The 27,440-nt window shown below is 52.7% G+C and overlaps 2 protein-coding genes across 2 annotated transcripts; both read right to left on the reverse strand.

The window, feature by feature from the left end:
• Nucleotides 1-1,368: 1,368 nt before the first annotated feature.
• Nucleotides 1,369-5,573, reverse strand: LOC128729147 (protein yellow). The gene is made up of 2 exons (XM_053822799.1): nucleotides 5,348-5,573; nucleotides 1,369-2,926 (listed from the first exon to the last, which is right to left on the reverse strand). Exons 1-2 carry the CDS (start codon nucleotides 5,571-5,573, stop codon nucleotides 1,536-1,538), a joined length of 1,617 nt encoding a protein of 538 aa, XP_053678774.1. The 3' UTR covers nucleotides 1,369-1,535.
• Nucleotides 5,574-16,532: 10,959 nt separating this feature from the next.
• Nucleotides 16,533-26,854, reverse strand: LOC128729181 (uncharacterized). The gene is made up of 11 exons (XM_053822838.1): nucleotides 26,678-26,854; nucleotides 26,318-26,580; nucleotides 22,794-22,978; nucleotides 22,519-22,724; nucleotides 21,821-22,045; nucleotides 21,004-21,109; nucleotides 20,778-20,938; nucleotides 19,780-20,705; nucleotides 19,437-19,721; nucleotides 19,022-19,370; nucleotides 16,533-18,940 (listed from the first exon to the last, which is right to left on the reverse strand). Exons 1-11 carry the CDS (start codon nucleotides 26,852-26,854, stop codon nucleotides 18,800-18,802), a joined length of 3,024 nt encoding a protein of 1,007 aa, XP_053678813.1. The 3' UTR covers nucleotides 16,533-18,799.
• Between the last annotated feature and the right edge of the window lie 586 nt (nucleotides 26,855-27,440).

The raw sequence follows: 27,440 nt of genomic DNA on the forward strand, positions 1-27,440 counted from the left end.
GCCCCTACTCATGCAGCTTCATAAACGCTTATTAAACGATGTGTATGCTTTATATTAATTCTCAATTCCGAGCTCCAAACTCAGACAGACCGTAATTATTTTTACGACTTTCCAATGATCCAGTTTCGAGCCGACCGTTCGATTCCGATTTAACGATCCACGCCGTCTCACGCGCCCTCGAGGCCGGTTCATTAACAAACCCCCACGGCAGCCTTTCGCGAGGGCGCACATTCCACACGAGTCTCGGAAAGCTGCGTAAAACTCCGCAAGTAGCTCCACACGACAGCTCACGGATGGTCAACTTCGCTTAGCGAGCGAAGGACTGAACTCGCAGCCACCGCGGTTGGATTTTAATTAATGATAACCGCGTCATTTGCACACCTAATGCTGTACAAATAGGAAGGAAATCGAGCCCGCTCGGGGAGGGCGTTCGAAAATAAAATGACCGGTTGTCATATTCGGGCCGAGATTAATGCGCCACCGTGGTTCACGTTAACGGCCGCTGCGTGCGCGCGTTTTTACGCCAATCGGCCCGTTTGGGGAGGCTTTGCGTGCGCACTTGATGGTAATCGACTGGCCGCTTTGAGCTGCCAGTTGCTCCACATCGACGCAGCAAACACAAACACCGGAGAGGTGGAGACAAACAAAAACAAAAAAAAATCGCTATCTAGCGCACAGCGTTGGCCGGATGTTTTGCGGAAGTGTGCAAACGGGCGCGGATCGATTTCAGTGAGGGGGGTTTTAATGGGTAGCAAGGCACATATTTTTTGTGTCTATCTCCTCTGGTTGATGTCGCTCAAGAGGTGGAGAATGCTGCCTTCCAGTTCGAAGGAGGAGAGTGAAGAAAAATAAAACCAGTGGAAAAAGCAACCCTCGAAGCGAATGCGAGCTGACCTTCGGAGTTTGTAACGCGAATTTCGCAACGTACGTCTGCGTGCCGCGACGTCTGGTCGCAAGAGGGCGCTTAATCTGGCCCTCGGTTGAGCCCTTCAGACGAGAGAAAGCCCTCGTTTTTTTTTTGGTTAGGTAAACGCCACCGGTAATCCGCCTGGTTGTGCCTTTTACGACGAGCTGCCCAGCGCGACCGGCCGGCACAAAGTGGCCCTTTCCAGACGGCCCTTTTGCAGTACCTTGTTCGAGCCCTCTTAAGCAAGTGTCCAACTCAATCGAATTCACCCAACCCCCAGGGGTGTCCCACGATGACAGGGGTGGTTCGTTTTCGTTTTCGTTTCCGTTTTTATTATCGCTCTAACGTAGGGAACAATTTACAAATCTTCGCTCTCTCGCTCTCTCTCTCTCTCTCTCTCTCGATCGATCGACGCCATCGTCGACGCTTCCTCTGCGGGGGCTCCTCGGGGAGGTGTGAGGTGCGGTGTGTGCGGGGGAAGGGGAGTTTTGCTCGGGCATGTTTTTTTTTCCTCCATTTTCCTTAACCTAAACGCGTGAGTGTATATGTGAGTGTGTTTGTGTGCGCGAGTGCATGGACGTGCGCTGTCAAACCGGGCGGCTAATAAGGCGGCCCTCAGATAAGGCATCTAATAGAAGTACTGCTTCCAGGAGTCCTGCTTCTTGTGCGCCCCACTCCAGTACCCACCTCGGTGCCCCCCGTAGTGACCCTCACCCTCATGTTCCGCGTGGTGGTAGCCTCCTGGGTGATGCCCGTGAGCCTGGAACTCCACACCGTGGTACTTGTTGTAGGCATACGCCTTAGCCGTAGTTGGGTAGGACTGTGTCGAGTACATATGTGAGGTCGGTGTCTCATACCCAGTCGTGAATTTCGGTGCCTGTGGAGCTACCGTTGGCGTGTAGGTCAGCGAAGGTGTATATCCACCTGACAGCGGCTGAGCATACGTCGTCGGCAACAATGTCGCATCGGTGTTGTAACTCGTCGTCACGTCTCCACCTCCAAACTTCGGCTGGATAGCTCCAGCGGTGAAAGGCTGCTGGACGTCACAAACCGTGCCAGCGACAAGAGACGCAAGTGGAGCCGAGAAAATGCGGAAGTTGACATCACTGTAATCGAGATCGGCGATCAGGAAGACGGGCATACGATCGGAGATAACCCAGACTTGCTCCTCTTCGTCAATCTTCACGTCTGCGGGGAACACTAGCTCAACATCATCCCGATCGACGACTCCATGATACTCAGGTGCATAAGGCAGCGACGAATGCCAACAACCAACCGCGTTCTGATCGATCAGATTGAACAACTGCAGTCCCGTCTCACTCATCACCCGCGAAGTCGTATGGCTGTTAGGTCCACGCTCCTTCAGGTACTGGAAATCGTGGAAACTCTCCTCAACGCGGCTCTCATCACGCAGGACGCGCGTAGACACGGTGAACTCGCGATGACTCGCAAGTGGCGAGAAGTACAGCGTCCGGAACCCGTCAGCCTGCAGTGGAGTCAACGACATACCGAAGATACCTTCTTCGCCCCATTGGAAGTTCAACCCAGCCACATTGAAGTCACCACGCAGTGGATCCGGGAAGAAGAAGCTGTGAGCAAATCTCCACGACTTGTTCTGTTCGAAGGAGTACACGATCAGTCCATAACCCAGCTCGTCCGACATGTACGCGAAGGTGTCGTCACAGCTGCGACCCATATCGATGGCGATGTTAGCGATGAAGGTGTTGGCGTTAGTGTCATCAGGACGAAGTTCATATCGTCGCAGGCGTCGGTTCGTCTTCAGATCCCATACATTGAGTGCGTACGGGCACAGCTGTTGCGTGGTGTTGCCGATACCAACAGTACCTGTGTCGAGGGCCCAGAGTCGACCACACTTATCTGCCTTGATGCGGTACACCGTTGAGAGACCGTTCGAACAGTCACCGGCTACGTTCGAAGACCAATCCGGGTAGGGGATGAGTGCTGGTGAACCCGACGGTGTTTGGTTCATGTCGATGTAGTTGAGCGTCGAGGGGATGCCTGTGGATGCGAGAGAACGGTCAGATGGTCAGATCCTGATGCAAAGTGTTATGGGCTATCGGAGTTCAACAATGCGGCCTCTACGAGCCTGCCTCAACGCCAAGGGCGTCCAGCTTGCAGCTCGCTATTGCCTCCCAAAAACCATCAACTCATGGTTCGGTCGGGTAGGTCTGGTCTAGCGTTCGCTCTAGCAGTGGCCATTACGCTTTATGTCCTTGAACTTGCGCTCGCCACAAAATGGCTGCAAAACAAATGAAGAAAAAAAAGGCGAACATGCCGAAATCCGCACCTCGCGCAACGGCACGGCAAATGTGATCCTATTCCGCGTGAGCGAGCGGAAAACCTGTTCACAGTGGTAGGGAGAGGTGGAGGGGGGGGGGGGAGGGTAGGTAGGCAGACCTAATCGTGTCCCTCTCCCTCCTCTCCGGTCGTACCTCTATTGCTTCACTCCTTCGCAGCGGTTTAAGGGTTGAAATGAGAGCGACACATTTGGCAGATCCGGCGTTTTGGTTTTGGATTCCGTTCCGGCCCACTCACGGTGGTGAAGAAGGAGATGGGGGAAGTGAGAGAAGGATGATAAATTATGCAAATCCCCCCCCCCCCCCAACCCCTCAGTCTCTTGCTTTTCACCCTAACAAGCATGCATTGAATGCGCCTCGGAAAGCGCATTTGGAGTAATTTTTCATATCTTTCCATTTTGACAGTGATACAGAAGGGAGGGTTGGTAGATTCGTTTTAGCTCCCTCTCTCTTCTTTTCCTCCTTAACCCCCCTCTCGAAGCTAAGACGAATCCACTTTGACGCAGTTTATGAGCGTGAACCGCAACCAGGGTGGCTAATCACTAACGCGAACGGTCAGACAAACAAACAGCCAACGCAAAGCAGAACTCGCGAGAAACTTCACGGGGGTTGCGGAGGTTGCAACCATTTAAGCCACCCTCTCCCCATCCCCAACACGAGGGGTGAGAAAGAGTGCACCATCTTTCGGGGTATGTGAGGGTTTTTCTTTTTTTTTGAAAGATTTTAGTTTCGAAAAAAAAAGGCCCAACAATTCGTCGCATTCGGCCCACAAATGACCACTGGACCGTCCCAGGGATCGTTCCGCAACACCACTGGTGTTAGAACCCACCGTCAGATGGCGCACGATGGACCGATCTACCGTCAGTCTGGCCGTTCGCGAATTATCGGAGCACAGCCAAGGGAACCGAAGCGAATAGGTGGCCCGTAGCCGCCCAAGCACAAATGTCCTAGTTAAGCACCGTTGCGGTTGCGGCGCGTTTGCGTAAGGATGGCGCTGCGTGTTGCGCTGTGGCTGTGTGGAGTAACGCGAAGCTACCACCGACAAGATAACGCCCATGTTCGACAACACCTGCAAACCGGGGCCTATCTGGCTGACAACCCAGTGGGTCCGATGAGCCCGCGGATGTGTCGCAGGCACGCAGGAACCTCGAAGTTGGTGAATGTCCCGTGTGATGTAATAGGAGTTTCGCGTGATAGGGTCCTTGAGCCGGAACGAACATCCAGACGCTTTCACTGGGCACGTTGGGCCATTCGAAAGGAGCGAGCTCCCGCATTTGGTTGCGTCCGGTTCATTGGCGATTCGGCCCTTCATTCTCGGGCCCTTATCGACGCCCGGGAAAAGGGATCAGTGAGGTCCTCAAAAAATAAACAAAACGAAACCAGGGTCGAAAACAATCAAAACGGTCACGATTCGATCGGTTTTTTTTTTTGCGCCGACGCAGCAACATCGTGGCGTTGCTTTCGTTTATGGTGCCCTTTATTTTTTTTTTCCATTCGGTGGGGAGGGCTCCATTTTGCAGTGGAAACCCTCACGCAACCGCGAATGGCGCAAATCGCGTGAGGAAGCAAAAGCAAGCACCAGCACATCGCGCAATTGCGGGTGCGTCAGCAGGCCGAAAATTAACTCAACCACCTCGTCGGTCGTCGGTTCTCGGACCTGGGGGTTCAATTTCGCTGACGCCGCACCGAGTTCCTGCTCGCGGGCGGAAAAACCACCCCAAAAAAGAAAAAACTCCCCGCACCGCCACCGCACGTATATTAGATTAAATTGATCGACGGATCATGCGGGCCACCTTTCACGCATTGATTGCTTGTGCACCGTGGAGGCGTAACGTAACTGCAATAAATTAACGCCCCCGCGTGATGCGTTATCAGACCTCCCACATGTGTGTAGTGGTGGAGAGGGGGGGGAGGGAGAGGGGGTGGCGGTTCACTTCGGCAACACCGCGTAACACCCAGCCACAGGACACGTAACCTTCGGAAGAGGAATCGCAAGTGATCCTCCCGAGAATGCGCATAATTTCAGGCGTCTCACAGCTTTTTTTCCACCCTTTTTCAAACACCTGCGCTAGGACGAATCACACCAATGTTGGAGGGTAACAAAAAAAAAACAAGGACTTACCGTCCTTCCAACGCGGCACGGACACGAACAGTTTGTTCTCCCAGCGCTCGATACCGACGGGCAGACCATTTGTCGGGACGTAATCACCCCGAGCAAGGGCCTGTTGCTTGAGACGTTGATTGGGGAAGACGAAGTCCAACTGCTGCCAGCTATATCGCTCCTGGAGCTTCTGTGTGGCGCTCACACAAGCGGCCACGAGCAGCAGCACCAACGCTGCTCCGTACATCGATCCCCGCTGCATTGCACTAAACTCCTTGGACACAGGACTTGTAAAGGTGTACGATCGGTTTGGCTGAGTCTCGCAGGCCACTACTCGCTGTCAGCACCACTGAACACCGACTGATGGTTGCTCGAACGCTCGCACTGGGGTTATATCAACAACGTCCGGTGCTGCGATCTCCCACCACCGATCGAGAGCAAGAGCGAGAGAGAGAGAGTGTGCGCGTGCGTTCAAGCGCTCGAGCGAGAGCCACCGAGAGCCGAGAACATGGGCTGAAGAATGACAGGTGTACCGCAATAAGGCCCCGGAATAAGAAGTCGATGATTGCGATTTGCAGCCTAATGAAGTCGCGCGGAATTGTGGAGGCTCATTTTCGGGAGCAATCAACTCGTTCGCGCTAAAAGCTAATAAACGCCACTCGGAAACCAGGCGGCCGGAAACCGCATCGAATCGCGATTCGGTCCACCCTGAGGTCGCCACACACGGGATCAGCTCATCGTTTGTCGTGCAACCGGTTTGTGGGTTTCTCTTCTTCTCAGGGCGTGTGACGTTAGCGTCCCCAAAAACTCGAAATTCCCGACATGCAGTGCGCGACTCGGGATGGTCGGGAAATTCCATGCTCTAGCGATGTGCGCGGTTGGGATTTCCAACCACACCTTGACCCTTTCTGCAGTCACCTCTTCGTGGGGCCACCTAAAGCCAGCCCACCGGAACGGCCTGCGCGTTCTAGCGCGTCTGCAACTGCCCAACCAGAAGGACACGACCCCGTGATTTCACTCGGCCTGACCGATCGGCGATTTTCCGCTCGACCGCTTTAACTCGACAGCCGTCTCGCGTCTAGACGCCTTCCTCCGGCGGGCTAATGTTTTCCTCGTGATCCTCGCGGTCGTTTTCCCAATCTCACGCACTCACGACGCCACGCCGTGCTCGAGTGAAAAAAAAAGAACTAAAGCCACATCATACAGCCAGCCACCCACCAAATCCGGGCACAATCTCTCGAGCACGAAGCGATCGGTTATCGATGGGATTTGAATGCCGGTGTTGGAGATTTCGTTTTTATTGCACCATGAAAGACCCATTTCCCGGGACGGGTGCAAAACCCCACCGACCGAGGGTTGAGAGTCGTGCAAAAGGTGGTAAAAATGAGCTGCCATTTGCCTGCCAAACCTACCCGGGTAGCCCTTCTCTGAGGACCCCCTCCTGAGCAGGTGAATGTCACGAAATTTTATGAACCCAATTTGACGTTACGACGTGCTGGGTAATGCGTCTATTGAGACGCTTATTGTGCTCGGGTAGAACGTTCTCTTCGACAGGTAAGGGTCTTGGGGTGCGTAAGGTAGTGCGTCCTCGAGTTAAGGGTGAGATAGGGCAGTCGTTACTCGATGCAAGGGATATTATGCACCGAACTCTGCCGTTTGACTGCAGAACCTCGAAAGGCGTCGCAATTATTGGGCTCTGTTTCTCGCGTCCAAAGCGAACCATTCCGCAGCGTACGTGAAAGCCGATCTGGTGACCCATCTCGGTGAGTGCGCAAAAGTGCCGGATAATAAAAAGGAAGCCTCCTGCAAAACCACTTTGCGAGCAGCAAATAGCAAAGCAAAGCAACAAAAAAAAATACAGCGGGACGCGTTTTTATATTAATTTAATTTCGTCTACAAGCGACACACGAAACGGTGGCTCCATCTGCGGGTCGATTTCGAGTGGTTTCGTTGCGCGATCCCCCCCCCCAACCCTCTCCCTCCCTCCCTCCTTTCATTAAGGGGATGGGGTGACGAGAGGGTGCCACAAAAAGTAACCTCAAAAAGTGTCTTCGAAACACTCGAAACCGACAGCGAAGCGCGGAGAGACACCCGTCGTTCAATTATACCCGCCCCGAGCCACCGAAGCTGAATCGAATTATTCTCCACCCCATTCGTAGACGTGTGTGAGTGTACCCGCCCCCCCTTCCCCCCACTCCACCTTTCCATCCAGATATAGCGCCTAATATCGTAATGTAATCGATAATCTGCCGGCATTTCGACGGGGAGGTCCCCGAGCACTGAACGCAGCTAATTGGTGGCCGCGCCGGCGTGATTTCGACAATTATCGGCGTTTTCCCGCGCACCCCTCACAGAGGGGTGTTTCGGACCCCGGCCCCCCTTTAGCCATCGAACCGTTTCACCTAGGTCGTGGCTCGGAATCGATCAAAATACTGCGCTCGATTGCATGCGAGGTCATCGTGAAAACCTAGCGGCTCGAGGGATTGTGCATTTTTTTTTTCGTTGCTCACCATTTCAACCCCTAACCGGCGCATCATCAACCCTCGATTGGGTTGCTTCCGCACAAACATCGCTCACGGTACTGTTGTTCTAGGTCTAGGTACGATGTGGTCTCAAGATCGACGTAAAACAGCTGCCAACCGGCTAGAAACCTAAGCCGGCCTTTGCCCACTGAACCGCGGCCATGTTTCGGATCTTCTTTTGCTTCTTTGAAGCCTTCCCCGGTGCGTGGAAAACATCCCGATCGTCCGAGAACGCCACGGTTCGATGGCGCCGTCCGCGAAAGCCCTAGCAAAAATAGTCGATTTTGGGGCACTTTTTTTCGTTTTTTTTTCTGAGGAGGCCTTCGCAAAGCCCTGCTTGCCACCTTGATCATTAATCTTACACACACACACACACCCGCGGGACGGCCGAAAAATTCTTCCCCCCAAACGGCGATTCGCCCATTTCGTGCCCAATGACGCAACGCGCCCTCGCGAGTAATCGCGAGGCTCCCATCTGAGGCTCGATCTGAGGCAAAGTGAGCGTTAGGCTGTTTTTTTTTGCTAAATTTGTGGTCCTCCTGTTCCCTCATTCTTGGGTGTTCCGGGCGCTCGTGGTGAAAGGTGGCCCGAGAGCACGAGAAATGGATCGATGGTGGTGTCTTGTTTCGGGCTTTTTTTATTGCACCAGCACCGCGGGACTTGGCCATAAATCTCGTAATTGATTTCCGCTTTTTAGCGCGCCCCCTGGTGCCCGTTCTTGTTCATGGAGAGTGGGTTGGAGTCTTCAAACCACCAGTGGAATAAGCAAACGAACGAACCATCCCGCACCGGATGCGTATGGACGTGAAAGAGCCACCTTCATGGTGCATGTTCGTGTTTTACCCGCCAAAAAAGGGCATCGAAAGGCAGTGCCAAAAGGTCCACCCACGACTTCGACCGTCAGCGGAATGGCGTGAACTCGCTTTTCCTCGCTTTTGCTCAATACCGTCGCCGATTAGCGGCTCGGAATCGAGCTGACGGACAGGGGCAAGGCCCTCGAGAACGCCCAGGGCCGTCAGTGGGCCACCATTGGGCTCATTCCATCAATCATTGATCTGAAAATTGGCCCGAAAAAAACCGACAAAAAACCGTCTCCGATGCGGCAAAGGCGAAGCCCACCCCCACCGGCCCAAAAAAAAATCGACGCTCGTGACAATGTGCGCGGGCGTATGCGAGCAACGGGATGTGGCAGAATGGTCCTAGAATCAGGTGATTTATGGCACACCCTGTACGGGGGCACTCCCCTTGGGGACGGTCGAAAACAAAAGATTAAATTTCATTTCGATCGCTCGACGGGGAGCTTGAAAATAAGCCTAACGCCAGACGCCTCGGGGGTTGTTTTTTAGACGCCCTCCCCCTCCATAATAGGGGTGCGCTTTCCGAACCAGATCCCGGCTTTCCATAAACCGGCTTAAGGGGTGCGTGAAAAAGATCCACAAATCGATAACACGAATGGGACCGATCGGAAGTGAGCTCGAAACTTCGACGAGCAACAATAAACCCATTATGCAACTGCACCCGAGACATCTGAATAGGCCTTTTTGATTGGCCAGCATTGGCCTGCTTCACAAGCAACATGTCTGTGTCACCCTGTGCAAACAACGCCATCCATGGCACGCACGAAGCCACCCGGTGATTACCATGCGGCTCTACCGTTGCAATGCACTGCAGTTGGGGTGCCTGCAGAATTACAAAAACGCTGCAACTTTCACCCAACGTGTGAGGCGACCGTCCGAGAGGAAGTTCATTAATGCAGCGAGGCCCAACGCCAGCGTCATGACAGACGCTTGCCTAACGTGGCTTCAAGAGGCTCCGGAGACGGTCCGCACAGCGTTACTCGCGACCAACACCTGCAGCATTTGGAGGACCATTTCGCACCTCGTTAAAGTGTCGCTAAACCCTTCGCACGGGCGCACGTTGCATTGGCGTACGGTTGCGTGCCATAATTAGTCCCGCTCGGTTGCTTGGTCGCGGGAAATGCAACCACAGAACTGGACCGTTCTGAGGAGCCTGGGACTCCTGAGACGCCACCGAAACCCCGCTTGGTGAAGGGTGGTCTCGTCCCTCAAGAGTTAAGGGAATCCAACCGGCGGAATGCAGCGCAATCGCATCGCACAGCGCAATTTGATGCATTCGCACCGCAACCGGCGAGCTCATAAGCGATCATTTATCCACACCGGGCTTTGCGACGTAAGCGACGGATTGTGTGTGTGTGTGTGGTACGGTTCGTGGCGTGACCTGAGTGCTCGAAAGAGGCCGCATGAAACCATCCACGCTGGGGGTTTACGCGAACAGATCAATCTTTGGGGCTGGCGGGCCGTCCTTCCCGTTCGATACGGGGCGTTTGAATCGGTGCAGCGAACGACGACTGGCTTGCCTTGGCGGCTAGTTTTATGCGATCACCGAGCTGAGATGCGGGTGCAGTGGTGGAGTGGTGGGTTTTTGCGAAGAATACCTTCAGGGTCTGGGGTCTGGGCAGGGGGTAATAACTGCATCGTACACCGTGTCGAAGGAGAAAGCCACCGCGAACAGTGTAATTTGGCTACGACCCGGTTTTTGAATCCTTTTTTGGGTCAGGGTTCGGGTTCGGGCGGTTTTGCGCGATAATGTAAAATAGATCGCACGTTGAGGCACAATTTCGGGATCCGGAGTGAGCGCTTTTTTTTTCGCTCCTCTCCTCTTCTGCTGTTGCTTTTTGCTCTCACGGGCGTGCCGGACGAAGGACGTCCCGTGGACGCATAACGTGCCTCATATTATCGTCATTTCGTGCCGTACGAATGCCCGTGTGGGTGGCAACGAGTAGAAGTAGAAACCATTCAAGCCTGAAAACGCTCGAATTGATCATTTGTTGCATCGTGCGATTGAGGGCCATAAAGAAAACACGACCGAGCGGTGAATTGGTACAAAAGACTTAAATGCGCCACTATGGAATCGGAAGCGACGAACCCTTGGTTTGCGGGTTGAAGTCTAGCGTACCTCACACGAGGCGTTAGAGTCTCAAAGGGGGTCATTTATTAAAACCAACCTGCGCATTACATCAAACCCATTCGAATGAGATTTCTCCGGCTTGTTCCGACCCGGCGGTAGGCGACATAATTTGAGTCACATCACCGCCCGAACGGCACCGAAATGCGCATTGCATGTGCTCTAATTTCACCACGGCTCACGGCACTGGCTGGCTGGCTCGGGCGGGCCCGGGCCATAAATAATCCGAGGGCAGCCCACGTACGGAGTCACGGAATCATGGTGCAGAAAAAAAAGCCCCCGAATCGGCTTGCGCTTTGTAGTTTGCGCGCGCGCTCTCGAGACCCGGTGCCAGTTCGTCTGACTCCTCGCAACAGCCGCTTGATCGGCGGAAGGTAATTTTCCACCAACGTGCACGCAACGAGGAAATGTCCGCTTGATAGAGTAAATAACGCCCAACGACCATCGGCTATCAGCCGATCGAAGCACGCAGTCAGCGACATCGTGTTTGCTGATAGCGACTCTGTCCGGTTCGAGTGCGAAATTCGTTGCGTTCGCCTAGCGGCCGGGTCGTAAAGCGTTTTCCCCCCAAAACACGGGATCGAGCTTCGGAAATCGAAGCCAGTGGTGCTATCGCACGGGCCCAGCTCATGTAAGGCGGCGAGATTGCGGTTGTGGCCATCCGGTTCGCCTGGTCCCTCGTGCCGGCGCGTTTGCGTCAACTTTACGGCACTGGCGCACGATGCTCACCTGTGCGCATCGATGCTGCGTTGCGCAAGTGGCCATGCCGTAACGAGATCGAGCAACGGGGATGGGGGATGGTGTGTTTACCTTTCCGGAAGCTCTAGGGAGCTGATCCTAAATTAAGGCAACAATATCGACCAACCCGCGCAGACCGGCTTCGGGAAAAGCGAATGCGTTTCTTCTGCACCTGGATCGTCTCGCAGCCGTTTCCTTTCTATTTTTCCATGCTAAATCACGCGCCGCGTACTCGGGAGCGCTTCACAATGTACGTGTGAGTGCTTTGCGCAAACAGACACGTCGCAAAACATCGATCAAATCGGACCTCGTGTCGGACCCGAGAGACGGCCCAAAAACCAACGCCCCCTAAGCTCGTATGGTTGCGTCATCGAGGTGATCGCGAGGTGATGGCTTTGCGGAGCAAAGGTGACGCCGAGTGCGCCACTGCAAAATCACCCACCTCCCCCAATGGGGAGGGTAGGAAAAATATGTTTACCGACGCGTCCGGGCGCACCAGCCGTTCGGCCGTGAAAAGCTCGAAAAGCTGACGTCTTAATGAGCGGTTGGCGCGGCCAGCCAAGTCCGAGGGTGGCCTGATCGATTATGAGTGTCGCGAGCTCGGGCGAACTGTAACGAAACCGTTTTCCAGTCGCGGGTGGCGTACGGCTCAAAGGGGGATGAAAAATGGCAGATCGCGCAGTCGCTCGCTAATGCCTCGCTTCAGCGTAAAGGGTCGTGAAGGGTCTGATATCGGTTGGGCAACGAGCGAGCTGGTGAGCTTTCGGACTGCAATTGTCGATTTAATGAAGTTAATGAGGGGGCTTCTCGGATACCGAAGGGTGTGCGAGTTTCAGAACACCCATCCCGAGCCAAGCGGCATCTTTCTCCCGGTGCTATCGGCGCGACGGTTTCCATATTTCGCTAATGAGCCGCGTGAAGCATGCCAGGATTTGAGGTCACACAGCCAGCACGAGGTCACACGCACGCACGTCTTTCACTTTCACGCGCTGATCAACGCGAAGAGGGACTTACATGTAATCACCCCCTACAGCTGGCTCATAAGCCACGACGCACGATCCGATGCGTGCCTTTTCCTTCTCGAGCCTTCCCAGTCCACCCAAGGACCACCGCATCCGTGACCTTGCGCGTGAAACACGCGGTGAGTTGCGCAGGTTGTTACGTGGCCTAGCCATGGCCTAGCCTAACGTTTGGGTGGGAAAAAGGTGACCAACAGAACGCCCTCGGGTGGGTCGACTCGCAAGGAAGCGCGTTGATACGGAGAGCAGATTAATTAACCAGATGGTGGAGTAGAAAACGGATGAAATAACAGGCGCTTGTCAAAGCCGTCCGTCTTCGGGTTGGACCCCCTGGGGGCCGGTGTTGGGTTGGTTTGGGGTGGAGGAGCAGGTGTTAGAGACACGGGAAGTGAATGTAGTCCGGGACCGGTCGCACCTTCTCGACCGGGCTAATCTCTCGCCCTCGAAGTGGGCCGCGAAAAAAAAACGCACAAGCCTACCAAAAATAAGCGATCGTCATATCGTGATCGACCCGAAAAAAAAAGCGACCGAGAAGAAGAAACAAAGCGGACAAACGAAAATGAAACAAACAAAAAAAAGAGCACGCCATCATTGCCACACAAATCATGACCTGACGCAAGCCGTTTCGCCTTAGAAACAGCACAGGGTTCCGAAAGTAAACCGAAACGCCGTCACCCTGGTCTGGGGGTGGCCTTTTTTGTTCCTTGGATTTTCGGATCAACCTCCGGTTTTTGTTTGCCTTTTTTTTCTCTACCCTTTCATGCAGGGAAAAAAAACTAACGCCCGACTCGACAGGTTACAGTTCTTTAGCCAAATAGTTCAAATTTATTCCATCAACTGATCGACATTCCAGCTCGACGCTACACACACGCGCACACAAATCTGAGCAGCCGGCGAACCGCGCCAGTTGTAATCATCTATTTAGTGGTACGTTAGCTCGTTATTGTAATTACTCCCTCCCGAACAGGACCTCGCCTTGCGAGAGCGCGCTCCTCGCGTTTATGGTGCCACGCTGAGTGTTTGAGTTTCGTGACGTTTCGTGTGTCTGACAGTGTCGGTCAAGGAAGGTACGATGTATACTTAATCACAACGAGATCGCGCTCCTCGCTTCCCTGAGAGCGCTTTCTGGTGGGATAAGTCCGGAGGGAAGGACTTGATGGAGAGGGTGAGGTTGGGGGCAAGGGAGAGGGGGATCGCACCTCCGGGAAGCGGAACCGGATCAATTAATTGAAGGATGGGCCGCGAGTAACAGAATTTCGGGAGTTTGCTTCGATATCGTATAAAAATATACAAACATTATTATTAGCATTTTTTCACCCTCTTTCTCTTCACCCCTCTCACTCACTCTCTCTCTCTCTTTCTTTTTCTTGCCGTGCTAAAATCCTGGCCCTACAACTCGTGATTTTCGTGAACACAAAAACCAAACTCATGCACATATACAAACTAGGTGGCATTGCTAGGAGGCGCCCTTTAATGGCGAACCTCGCCGTAACGAATCACATTCGGTGTGTCAGTGTGTGTGTGTATGTGTGTGTGTGCTGTGTGTGTGTGACCTAGGTTCTTGCACGGTACGCTGAGGTGTCGCGCCTTGCCACTACGCTCCCTCACACTCGTTCCGCTGCTAAGCTGCGTCTGCTGATGGCTAATCTGGTGGATTAATGCTGTCGTAGTTGAATGCGTAAGAATAATGAGTACGATGGAAATGGCTCCTATGCTACGGTGTATTTCATGTAATTCAATGCTGCTGCTGCTGCTGCTGCTTGGCCAGAAGGGCACCCACGAGGGCCGGTTCGCTAGAACCAGCTTCTACATACTACGTGGTTGTGATCGGCTTCATCGACTATGGCTCGTCATGAAAGCCTTCAACCATCCTGCGAGCAGCTCCGGAATCGCTCAATCGCCTACTCACCTGCTCTCGCCGGCCTTGCGCGTGATGGTGATATGCAATTGAGTGAACCAGACGCGTCCCGTTTCGCTAGTTGCATTTCGGCAGATGGTTTATTGGTAAGGATGCTTTGCTCTAAATGTAATCTCTACGTCTGGGCCCTACTTCTAGCTCGGGCTCGGGTGATGGAACGGTTGAGCTGTTTGACACTTCGCGGAAACTATCGGTGGAAATGGTCGCGTGCGCCGGCAGTGTTGTTGTCGAGTAAGTCAAAGCCTCCCAGGACACTAGCCTGTTCGCGTTCTCTGCGCCCGATCTCAAGTGTGTGGTCTCGGGAATCTATGCCTATGGAATAGTTCCTGTCCTAGCTCGCTAGGTTTGAAACGCGTCTGAGGGATGCGGCGAGTGCTGCAAGTGAGATAGCGTCACGTTCTGATATCGAGAAATTTTGAAAGTGAATAGATCCAGGTCACCTAGCTCGGGTGCATGAGGTTCAACTCGAGCTGGTAGGTGAGAAAAAAGTATTGGAATGACTGGAAGTGAAGCGTGTCCTTCCGTTGATGGAAGAAAAAGTCCAGCAAGCTCAACAACCTCAGGAAGAGGCTTATTAAGAGAGCTTAAACACCTTCCGGATTAGAGTGAAGTAGAAAAACGCGTTTCTGAGAATAAATATTAGGTCATTTCCACAAGTTTTCCGAACGAAAACGATCCAAAGAAACCCGAAATTAGGTGGTACTTTCTCTATGTACCATTGATTGCACGATCTAGTAATGTACTTTACCAACTCTGGGCATCTGGACACCCTTCTTGATGAACCTTAGAACCTCCAGAAACCTTCAAGGTACGTAAAAATATAACTAAAATAACAAACGTGAAACTTTTCGCGAAGCTACGTTTCACCATCACCACTACCACTGGCGCAGTTTATTCGGTTTGTGGTCCATCACTTTTTGGTTTTGTTATTTGTTTCTTCATTTTGCTTCTTCTTATTTTTATGCAGCATCTCATGCCCCTCAACACCACACTCCCCCGCCGGTCGCTCTGCCTCTGTCGTCGGTTCATTCATTCAGTGAGTTTTAATTGTTAAGGATTATTCAAACTGTCATATACGATTATTTGATCTAAACATTTATGCCATGCCCTTCGTCTACTGGTGGCTTCGTTTCGGCGTTCACCGCTGTGCCCTTCCACGGGGGGCCCTTTTCCCCCTCATCCTTCTGTTCTCTCTGCCCCTTCCCCTAATGCAGCAAAGCCCCTGATTCGCCCCGGGGCCAGCTCCACGCCGATCTTGCCCTTAAATTGATTTAACGTCTACCTGCGGCGTTGCTTTTATACCTCCAAAACACCTTCAAATACGTTTGTAAAAACATGGTGGGCATCAAGTATTGTTGCGTTCGACCGGTTGCGATTGGTTCAGTCCGCAATGAACATGCAAAGGGGATAGCGTTATGTTACGTTTGTTTTTTTGTCTGTGTTTGTGTATGTTCTATGCTTTTTTATGCTTCCGTTATGCCGCATTGCAGCATCTCTGCTTGCTCTGGGGTGGTTGGCTCTACTACTGCATCTTAACCGGGGGTTAGATTGCTGTACGATTGCTTATGGGAAGTGACACATGCCTCTCTGCTGGTGATGCACTTTTCTTCTTCATTAGTCACAAAGAAGTCGCCTTCTTCTTCAGCGAGAGCAGACCAAAAGAGGCATAGGTGTCTGGCTGGTCGTGGAGTTGGAATTGGTTCCGTAATTTACGTGATGGGTGAAGTGACTTATTCTAGCTATGGTTCCACCGTGAGCCCCGTGTCCTTTGACCGCCCGAAGCACGTAAACAACTACACATACACATACGCGGTTTAATCTCCCGCACGACTCGTAGGACGAGCTGAAACTCGCCTGGCTTAAGGTTTTGGAAACTTGACTCTCCCGATCGCAAGGGCGATGCGATGCGAGCATAAAAACCGAAAACTCGGGCGACCATAAAAATGGCTTCTCTGCAGCTATGCTTTGCGCCCTCCCCTTCCCACCCTCATCCAACAACATCACCCCCCTCTCCCCCCCTTTTGCTCACCCAGATAATTTAGCTCATGTAGACACTGGTTTTGCCTCCGCTTTTACCTAATAACACCGAGAACACACAATTTGCATCGCCTCCCCGCACCGACGCATGTGCTGCGGCTGTGTACCTATGTGTGTGGCTGTGTGTGGGTGCGGTGTACGTGTGTGTCGAAACGAGTCCACCAGCAAGCGACGCTTGCCGGGCGGTTTTCGTTTTTTGAAATGTAGTTCGCAAGTGGAAAGTGGAAGTGTGGAGCTGTTTGTGGATTGCTTGTTAATGTTGTCTGCTACTTCTTCCGCCTTTTCGTCGTCTTCATCTTCTTCTTCTTCTTGTGACATGTTACGCTTGTTTTGTGTGGTTTTATTTATTCGATCCTCCGACCAAACCGAGCCGTCGGTAGCCAAACCGATTGCGGCCAAGCGATTCCGTTCCTGACCTCTCTAACGCTCATTCTGCCCCTCTGCGCGACCTGCCGTCGGCCATCGATGCACAATTTTTCATTGTTGAACATTTGGTTTAAATAAAATTTGCAAGTTTTATAACTACCAATATATATAATATATATGTATATGATTTGTGTTCTTTCGTCTTGTGTTTAAGCTTATCATTATTTTGTTTATATTACTGTTAAGATACATTCCAATACCATACTACGCACCGGCGAACCGCTTGCCTGTCAGTGGATTTTTTTCCTCTATCGCTAAGCTGCTGCCTCTACCAATCGTCTCACCGGCTACGGTAGGATTTTTTGCCTACTGCCTGGTTTGTTTTACCTCGTTACCTTATCAAAGTGAATGACAGAATGGATCGCGACGTGGCTTAGCATGCAAATGGTTGGCAAAACGAAAACGAAACCAAAGCAAAAAAAAGGGAAACCGTCACGGATCTAAAACACGAAAAACTAAACCCAAAAGCAAACATCGAGCAGCTAACTTTATTCGACCTTTAGTGGTGTACCAAAACTAAACGCAAAGCCTCCAGGAAGGGCTAAACACGGGATTGCAGGGTTCAAGGACGCACACACAGAGTCCCAGGGTGGAGCCTAAACACGTGGCCCATACGCACGTGGAAAGCGCGGACGCACGCGAGCGCCATCTTTTGCCGAGTTCCAACAACAGCGGCCCTTTTTGGTCGTATTGAGAGCTCCATTTAAAAACGCATCGCGACTCGCAAACCACTACTGGCAGCCTCTCAATGCTGGATTGACTGCTTCTGCCGCTTTTTTGGGAGTTCGGTATCCTACCAGCCGGCGACTCCACCCGGTGGGATGGTGTGAAAATGCGCAACGGAAAAGCCCCTTCGAACGATGGGTTGAAAGAAGAAAACAAAAACAATTCGCGAACGCAAAGCCAATTGTCGGGTTACGCAAAGCGCGCTACGTCTACGACTGTCGTGTGATTTCGTGATGAACCCCTCCTGACCATATATTATTCGTTTATCCGCTAGAAATCGTTCCCTACACTCGCACGCACATTGTTTCGTCAAAACTATACCGTCTAGAATGCTAAGATTACTCATTCACGCGCGTACCTAGGATATAAATTAATCGAAACCCTCACGTCTGCTCGTAACGTATAGACCTTCACGTGGATGCGCCATAGGTATCAAAGGGGCGAACTGTTCGCGTTCCACCGCCGCGTTTCCCTCCTTCCCAGAACGCCTGGTTCAAAGGGGGGAAACAACCGAAAAAAAGGACCTTCTAAAAACAGGCGAGCTCGTCGCCGCTTGGGCAGGAGGGACATAGTTTATGTGGAACAGTAAAATGTATAATTCGTATTCATATATGTATAAAGTTATCTTTAAGTTGTGTACGTCGCTTTCGCTTCTAAAAAAGTTTTTTTTTCTTTTCCAAAAAGAGAAGTAGAGTCTATTCAAAAGGGAAGTAAATACAGTGCTCAAACAAATCACTTCTTGTACGCGACTGCGCGCTTGTATGTGTGTATGTGTGTGTGTGTGTGCCCCTCGCGACCTCGTCCTTTGAGCAGTTGGGCATGTCCTTTCACGCATGCCAGTTGCGGGAGTGCCCCCAAGATGGCCCTACCACTGTTCTGCGACTAGACTGACATCGAGCTACAGAAGGACGCGTGTCCTTGATAGCACTCGGGAGCAGAACTTGGGAGGACTCACTTCGACACACTCCCGGATTGTACGTGTGCGCAGCCCGCTCGAGTGAGGCTCCTCGAGGCGTACGATGAAGATCGAGTACTGCGATGGACTATCTGCCTGCGAGAGGTCGCCTCACTCTGGGCCGCGGGTCGCATGCTGTGATGGCGCTTACTCGAGACGCGCCTTGTACGTGGTCTTCCAGACCTCTGCTAGCGTGACTGCACTGTGGAACCGGTGGAAGATGCACAATGGCAGTGTGACGCGCTGAACGAGCGACCAGGCGATGAAGCCGTAGAAGTCCAATTGAACCTGTGTGGTCAGAGAAGAAAATGATCTTCGATTAGCTTAGGTCACTGAGACTTGCACAAATGTCGCGAACATGACACATACCGGGTTAGCGAACACCTTCTGGGCCTCGAACGTGTAGATGGCGAACATGGAGATGTTACAGATCAGCAAGAACGTCACGATTTGGCGACCTGGTTTGATGCGGTCGTGTTCCGGGAGATGAACGCGTCGACGTGACACGTCAGCGATGAACAGCAGCTGAATGACGACCTGAACAACTGCTACAATACCGGTTACCATGACGAGCAGATTAGGTTCACTCTCGAACGCGTTTAGCGAGCCAGCGATCACGCTGAAAGTGGAGTACACGAACAAACCAAACGCGGAGATACGCAGAAGGATATCGTTCAGGTTGCTCTGTTCCTCGCAGCGGAACTTCAGGTTTTGGACGCTGGAATGAGAACGCAAACATGAGAGATGGTTTGCCTACATCGGTGTGACCTTCATAAACACCTACCGAATGAAGCCAATGATGATAGCGAAGATGGCAAGCACCATGAGGGCACAGTGCGACACGTCCGCTAAGTAGATGGCCAATAGAGACAACTGCGGGTGTCGAACGAGCACGAAGAAGAGAATAAGACAGATGAGTGATCCTACGAGCAGCAGTAGTCCGAAGAACAAGCCCTTAGAGGCACCGACGCAGTCAACACGTCCTGTACGAGCCTGCTGTGCCATGACGACAGCGCGTCGGGATAACATTACTTCCAGACGGTGCTCCAGGTCTTCCTCGTTGGTGAACCTGTTGAAACAGGAGTGTTAGTGACAGGGTGTTTGCAGATAAGCAGCAAAAATCGTACTTTGGATAGCGTCCAATGTGCTTCCACATCACGTAGATGACGGCGGCACCAATCAAGGAGTACTCAATGATGAACGGATATAGATAGGGAGCCGAGTCCTGCACAATCGTTCCCATGATGTTGACTCGTCCGCAACTGACTGCTGTGGCATTCGACGAGACGGCAGTTGAGGTGGCGACAAATGCGGACGGGAATAGCGAGTCCAGACTTTCGTACGTTTGATCGAGGCTACTGTTGCGCTGCAGATAGTTGACGTGGTCCACAAATGGGTCCAAGAACGAGGGATTGCCCGTAGAGGACGTTGTGGTCGCGTTCTGAGCGGATCCATGACCGTGCATACTGCCGAAGTGATCTGACGGAGTTTCGTTGGTGGTTGTCGTTTCGGTCACCACAATGTCCATCAGACGATCAAGGATGCTTCTAGAGGTGGGATTGGTGCTGGGTTCAATCCAGGCCGAAGTAGTCGAGGGCGTAGTGGTAGATGTAGTCGTAGTGCTGGTCGTAGTGCTCGTCGACGTGGTCGTGGTTGTAGCCGGAGTAGAGGTAGAAGTAGCAGCAGTTACCAGAGTAGTGGCAGCCTCTGTGATAGTATGCGCTGTACCTTGTACGATCTTCGATAGTACACTTGAGGCGTCTTGCGACAGAAGGTCTTCTTGGGCGTTCAGATTAACGTTGATTGGCTCCCACTCGGTATCGCCACTTGGTCCCAGGTCGGTGCCCATCACCATACCGGCGTTACGCAACGTGTGCTGGCGGATATTCTCCAGAATGACTGAGTCTTCGGGCTCCGGACCACGGCGTTGATGGTAGGCAGTGATTTCTTTGAGTGATTCAAGCACCAGAGTGCGGATCCAGACGCAAATGTTTGTCGCCACAATGTGCATTAGTCCAAACCGAGCGAGCACCTTGAAGCGGTGAATGTTCAACTGAAGGGAAGAGATGATAATCGTCAGTTCAACATCTGAAGAATTATTTTTATGGCACATCCCGATACTCACCCGAGCATTCATGAAGATGAAGTACATCTGCATGAAGGTGAAGATCATCTGCAGTAGCGGGTTAACGCCACGCAGGATCTGATGGCAAGGAGATGTGAACGGTATCTCAAAGAACGATCCAAACTCCAGTCCAGTGTAGATCATCGTACCGAGCCCAAACGCTGTGGTTCGAGCCATATATTAATAAACACATTGGAGACCTTCAAAACTTCTATAGCACACATACCGATTGCTCCAACACGCAGGAAAAAGCTACCGTGGGCGGGGTCCTGGGTCGTTTTGCGCTTGAATCGAGGAGACATGGCCGCTTCCGGGTTGCCGGGAGTAGATTCCTATTTGGTGGAAGCAAAAGTTATACGTGCCAATTCCATTAGTTCGCTTGCGGAAGTTCAGAGGACCTTCAGAGGGAACGATTGGCAAGGGACTTTCTAGCACAAGCGATTACCAATCATGGACTGCAAACAATATCAGATACTCAACGGCTACGCAGCAAAAGGAACAAAAATCGAGCAGGAAAGGTGCAATGAAACACTACTTCTACGCGGGTTAGAATGACAAAAGGTAGCTCTAATCGAAAGGACTGTAAATCAAAAATCAAGCGCAATACACAAACACCCAAAGGCCACGTGCATCAGGCCATTCGGCGCGAAAGAATGCCCTTCCGATGTCCAAAAGAGCTCGTCGACTGCAGGTGTCCAAGATGCCACTCCATTCCAAGGTACTCCAGGCTCCTTCAGCTGAAAGCACTAATGTACATAGCACACGCACACAAACCAACACCCGAGGGCAAGGACCTGGAAGCGGAAGAAGGCACTCACGCGCCAGGACATTTCAGGTGGAACGGATACGGGCTTAGGATGTCGAGTTAGCTTTTGTTAGTAACAACATTCGCACGCAGCACTCGAAAACACGGTTGCTGGATTAGTTGAGGTATTATGGCGTGTCCTCTCAGCTGGGAGGAATCGTCCCAAAGAGGGTTTAGATGCTCCTCGGGATGTACAGAGGACGGAGAGGATGATTAGGGGTATGGTGTGGCCGTGTACCTGCGCCCAACATGGTTCCACGCCATCACGGCTCGGATCGGGCCCCCTTATACTTCGTCTAGCCGGTGTTGTGGGTAGACTGATGCCGGGAGTTGTCGGAGTTCCTGTCCCTGTCGCTGTAGCCGTCTCTGCGTTAGCTGCTGCTGCCTCCGAATCGCGGCGATGTTGGGATTCACGAAGCTGGTCACGTTTCTTCTTGGGATATACTTCCTGTTTTTTCGAGTACTGAACAAACGCTCGTTTGAATGGTGCTCAGGCTGGCAAATTTGAAGGAACTCAGCGAGCGCCCTCTCGAGCCAAATCGGTGCGATTCGATTTATCGCAAATTATCGCAAAAAAGGTGGTAGTGTTTGGCGTAAAAGAAGATAAAAATCAGGGAAAACAGAAGCTAGCTATGGCATTCCGCGAAACCAACTGGAGAAATGCAACGTCATCAGATGACGTACTACTAACTAGCTCACTATCTCAACTCTTGTTAAAGGGTTGGGGAATCGGAGCAAATCAACTATAAATTCCAGCGGTGTCTGCGGAACAGGAATTTCAAAAACAAGCCGCAACAGAAGAAGATAGCTCTATTCGCAACTAGCATTGCTGGCCCTACTCGTCATTGGGGTGGAATTTCTGGAATCTTAGCAACGGATGCCTCAGAATAGGGGGGACTGATAGCGACCGAACGAAAAGTAACATGATCTATTCACCTGATATGAGCTGGCCTTGGTAGAGGAACCTTTGCCCTTCGCCTCGTCTTTCGTCGGCTTTGCCGTTCCCTCCTTGGCCGCACCGGCATCCTTTCCGTCCTTGGCTTCCTTGCCGGCTTCCACGTCAGCGTTCTTCTTGGATTTTTTCTCCTTCTTCGGCTTTTTCTCCTTCGGTGGTTTCGGTTTTCCGTTGCAGCAGGAGCTCTCTGCGAGAATTAGGGGACGAAAATTGTTGTTACGGCGCTGTTGCAGAACCCTGCTCAATAATCTCTTACCTTGCAGCAAGAAGCAGAACACGTACAGCAGGAATAGTATGCTTGCACCGTACAAGTAGGTGAAGAAGCCCTCGTAGTAGATCACAGGCAGACGGTGCGTCGTAACATCGCTGATAACGTAAGCGACACACACCACGATGAGCAACATGGCGTAGACTAGACTGGTGACGATGAAGAGCGACGTTCTGGAGTGAAAAGCAGGAACAAGTGGAATTTGGAAATGAGCCGTCAATAGCTAATCGCATTGTCTTAGCCACAAGAAGCTGCGGAAACATTCCCAAAACGATTAGTCCCAATGGACGTGGACTATCGCGACGACCTGGACGTGCCTAACGATGGTCGTGTCTTGATCGCATCGACCTCCACGGCACGTCTCGAGGTACTTCCATGCGTGCTTTGTAGCAACGACTACATTGGTTCTTCTCCGCCAGCCGATTGCAGGTTGAAATCTGATACGATTGAAGTGGAACGTGTCAGACGATGCGTTCACCTCCTTCTCACACTCGCACTCCTTGCGGCACGTCAGAGAACGCGCTATGTACTTTTCATTAGCAAACGCTACTGCACGATGAATGGCACTCAAGTCTCCTAAAAGGACATAAGGTAGAGACTCGGAAGCAAGATGAGGATGCTGGGTGTTTCGAGATTCCGCGGGGCTCGTTGTTGACGGTACTGAAGCTTGTACGTGCACATAGCTGGAATAGCAAACGAAGCAGCTGCAATCGCTAGAACTAACCAACTATACACCTCCGAGGTCCTTCACTCCCAACGGTCTCAGGTCGACGTGATTGCGGATTGAGATTCATTTTTTACGTCTCCCTCTCGAACAGCGAAGCTTCGTTCCTGGGATGGGAAGCAAAAGCCTCCACACTTGCTTGTTCTACCAAGCATAGTTAATAGGAGCAACCCAGATTATGGTCTCAGAACTGTGTCAAGCTTGTTTGCACGTCGCAATTGCAAAAAACTAGCAGTGCTCTCGCGAGAGCGTCAGTGAGGGTTCTCCCGCACTCAAGTCTGTTGGTTTCTCGCGAAAAAAGGAAGTGTTCCGGTGTTCGGTTACTTCCTCTTCAAGCCGGAAAACCCGCTGTTGCTTTGCACAACCCAAGCGGACATCTTGTTCGTTTCCCAAAATTCGGAGTAAACCCAAGGTGTTCCAGGAACAGAGCGAACTCCGAACTCTCAGTAAAGGATGCTGCGGGACTCAAGCCTGCACGTGGAGCTCAGTTTGAGTGGCCCGAAAAAAAAGGTGGGTGTGATAAGAGAAAGTGTGAAATTTTGTGTGAGGCAATCTTAGCAGGTTGTAGTCTCGATTTCGGCAACACCTTCTCATCCATCATCTGGGTGTTATCACAACATCTCACGCCATACTAACCTCTGCAATGGCTTCGGCATCACGTTCTTCAGCTCCATCTCCTTGTTAGCGGCGTTGTTCTTCTCCGCAGTGTCACTCGACCCACCTCCACCGGGCGCACCCCCACCCACGACATGCCCACGAGACACGGGCAGAGTGGCCATGTTGTCGCTGCTCTCCACATCCACCGTGGCCACCTTCATTTCGCCACCCCCGACCATGGTCGGTTCCAGAGTCCTACTGTTCGATGGGCGCTTCCGCGATTACACTGTATTTCGGGGTTTTCCCGGATTTCCACACCACCCCCTGGGGTTTGTTCACACCATGCTCCGCGAGCTCGCGAGGCGCTGATATATTATCTCTGAGGTTTCGTTTTCGTCCTGTCACCGTGAGAAGAGTCGTTCATTGAGCGAGCCCTTGGGCCGGGAAAACGCAACACGCCCACGCAAACCCTCCCACCCCACCTTCTCCAGTGGAAAATGGCGCAATGATCTGGTGGTGAAATTATGATAATGAGCCGTTCGCCAATTTGCCACGCCTCAAGGGCTAAGCAAGTGATGCAAATGAGCCAATGGTGCAGCTAATGAAGCGGCACATCAGGGCAGCTTTCGTGGGCTGTTTGGTGGTTGAGGCTTCTTTCACCCACCCCACGAAAAGGGCCAATCTGTTTTCGCTTCCGTCGTCGCAAGAAAAGTAGGGAAAAAAATACGAATATAAAAGGCACATGCAGTCTCGACCGAGCGACATCTGCGTCCTCGTGAAAGGGCGATAAGGGCGACAAGGGCGACAAGGGCGACAAGGGCGACAAGGGCGACGTGCCTACACCCTCCCGGTAAAGGGCCGCAGTTCGCGCATTCCGGATGCTGCGCAATGGCGCGGGTTGGCCCTTCGTCAAGGCGTACTGCTCTCTCTCGCGGCAAGACACGCTTTGTCGCGTAAGCGATTTTTGTGCTCCAGTTTTTCCCGCCGTTCGTGGCTGCGGAGATTTGCAGCTGAAATCGCTTTACGCGAGCATAAAGAGACGCCACCCTTCGCTGGTGAAAAGGGTGCTATTTTTTTCCCCCTCACAGCATCACAGCACGGCCCGTCACTGGAAGGATCCTGCTTCAAAAGGTTCGACTTCAGGACCCGACCCGTGGTGGGTTTTCCCTGCGCTTTTCTTGTCACCCTCGAGAGCAGGCGCGCGCGTGCCAGAGAGCCAGAGATGCTGCAGGCCGCAGCACAAAGGGAGCCGCCTGGTGTGCTCTCACCGCGAGCGCGCGCGAGATTTCCCTTGCGGGCCCTTTCTTCAAGCGGGGTGGGGTCATGGTTCTGCGAGCGAGTGGAAGGATTTTTCCGTGCATAACAGGATTCTTTCACTTTGCAAGCAGGGTGGAAAAAACGAGCCGCGAGTGAGCGAAAAACTGCACCCGGAAGGCTACCGGAAGGGCCACCGGAAGGGCAGGTCTACCGGAAGACTAGCTGACCGGAAGTTGATGGACGAACCACCTCGTAGGCAGTGGCTCGCAAAAGATCGAGCATTGCGAGCGGCCATTTGCGTTGATAGATGATCTTGATTGGGTACGGGATGGGGTGGGGTGGGGTTTGCCGTTTCCCCCCTCCGCCCTCCCAACCCCCGCCTGAACGCCCTGGTTTTTCGGGACCCTTTTTCCGGCCCACAACAACACACAAACACGCACAGAGGGTAAACCAGCCAGTTTGTGGCCACGGCCAGCCAGTTTAGTTCAGTTCCACCCCGCGACACACAAAAAGGACATACAAACACACCCGCACACACACACACGCACGCACACACGCACAAGGTTGGTGGCTGAGCCAGGCGGGCGGTGAACTAAAAACGGGCACTGCAAACTCGGCTCGAAGCTGGGAGAAGATTTCGAACCGCACGATCGCGTACCAACAGCGCAACTGGCCGCGAAGGTGATGCTGCCACTGGGAGTATATGGATGGCAGTAGTTCGCGAGCGCGCACGCACACACACGCGCGCAACCACTTCGCTCCCGGCTCGACAGGGATGCTCGCTTGGTATCACGCGAGAGCGCGCGTCCTGAGTGCGTGCGCCGGTGTGTGCGGCTCGTGAGTGCCCATCGCGTCGTCGTCCTAGCCCCGGAAAAGGACTCCTTCAAGGACTCGCAAGCCCCCTCCCCCCCAAACACTAAAAAAGGACACTTACTTGGCGTTCTTGGGTTTGCGACCGTCGATGATCTTGCGCAGGTGTGCCCGCAGATGAATTCCATCATCATCGTCGGAATCGCTGATCGTGCCCTTGCGAAGGGCCCGCTGGTGGGCTTCAAGCGTGTCCTCGTCATCGTCCGTTCCATGGCAAGGCACTAGCGGTGCGCGGTGGTGCAGCGGGTGCTGCGTCGTTGGTGGTGGCGTCTGATGATGGTGTGGGTGCGTGGAAGTAGTGTGCGCCCCAAAACCATCCGGGTTGAGCTGCGAATGTGGATAGGAAGAGTGAACACATCTGACGAGACAGATCCAGAGCCCCTTTTTGTGTTCCCGGAAAAGGCCACTAGAGGGCGCCACTTACCTTCACCATTGTGCCCACGATTTGGCGGCTTTCGGGGCGGCTATCGAGCAGACAATCGCTTTCGCGATCCATGACTTCCGGTTTGGCGAGTGGTGGAAACGAGATGGGTAAAGGGCGTCTCGGTGTAGGTCCTAGCAGGCGTTCATGCATCTCATGGATGTACGGACAGCGTATCATTCCGTGCTGCAGCTGTGGGAGATTCGCAGAGTGGGAGTCAATTTCGGACTGCTGCATACGAGGTGCACCGAAAGGGCCGAATGGACTGCACTGTGTCCTTTTCGGCAAGCCCTAGTAAAACCCTTTCACATAAGCTAAAACCAGCTCGCAACCGAAATCGACGAACAGCTTTCGTCCTGCGGCGCAAAAAAACAAAAAGAACGAAACAGGAATCCCATTCCCGTTCTTTGTTTACGCTTGGCCCTTTCAGCGAACGCGTCAAAAGGGGGAAAACGGGCGGCCCAACACGCAATGCCCGTAAATTGCGAGCCCTTTTCCGCAACGACGCAGCCACGCCAAGGTACACGCCGCATGCACACATGCACACGGGCCTCGCAGGATGCTTCCACTGGAACGCATGCGCTCCTTTGAATGGGCCGTGAAGGAAGCGAGCCCTTTCTGGTGAGGTGCAAGGGCTTCACGATGGCCGCTATAGCGTCCCTTCGTGTTGATGATGACGCCGGAATGGAATGGAACGGGAATCGAATTATTACTGACGACCCATCGGTGGTGACAGCTTCGGGACGCCCGTTGAGGTGGCTGGTGT

Source organism: Anopheles nili, chromosome X, assembly GCF_943737925.1.
Source record: "Anopheles nili chromosome X, idAnoNiliSN_F5_01, whole genome shotgun sequence".
In the NCBI taxonomy this organism is placed as follows: domain Eukaryota; kingdom Metazoa; phylum Arthropoda; class Insecta; order Diptera; family Culicidae; genus Anopheles; species Anopheles nili.

What these genes read in the sequence shown, in the direction of transcription:
- LOC128729181 (XM_053822838.1), bottom strand. Translation starts at nt 26,854, where the DNA reads ATGATACGCTGTCCGTACATCCATGAGATGCATGAACGCCTGCTAGGA. An exon ending in TCATCTTCATGAATGCTCGG is followed by an intron (nt 20,706 to 20,777) that starts GTGAGTATCGGG and finishes TCTTCCCTTCAG; the next exon opens with TTGAACATTCACCGCTTCAA. An exon ending in AGAAGGTGTTCGCTAACCCG is followed by an intron (nt 18,941 to 19,021) that starts GTATGTGTCATG and finishes CTGACCACACAG; the next exon opens with GTTCAATTGGACTTCTACGG.
- LOC128729147 (XM_053822799.1), bottom strand. Translation starts at nt 5,573, where the DNA reads ATGTACGGAGCAGCGTTGGTGCTGCTGCTCGTGGCCGCTTGTGTGAGC. An exon ending in CGTGCCGCGTTGGAAGGACG is followed by an intron (nt 2,927 to 5,347) that starts GTAAGTCCTTGT and finishes TCGCATCCACAG; the next exon opens with GCATCCCCTCGACGCTCAAC.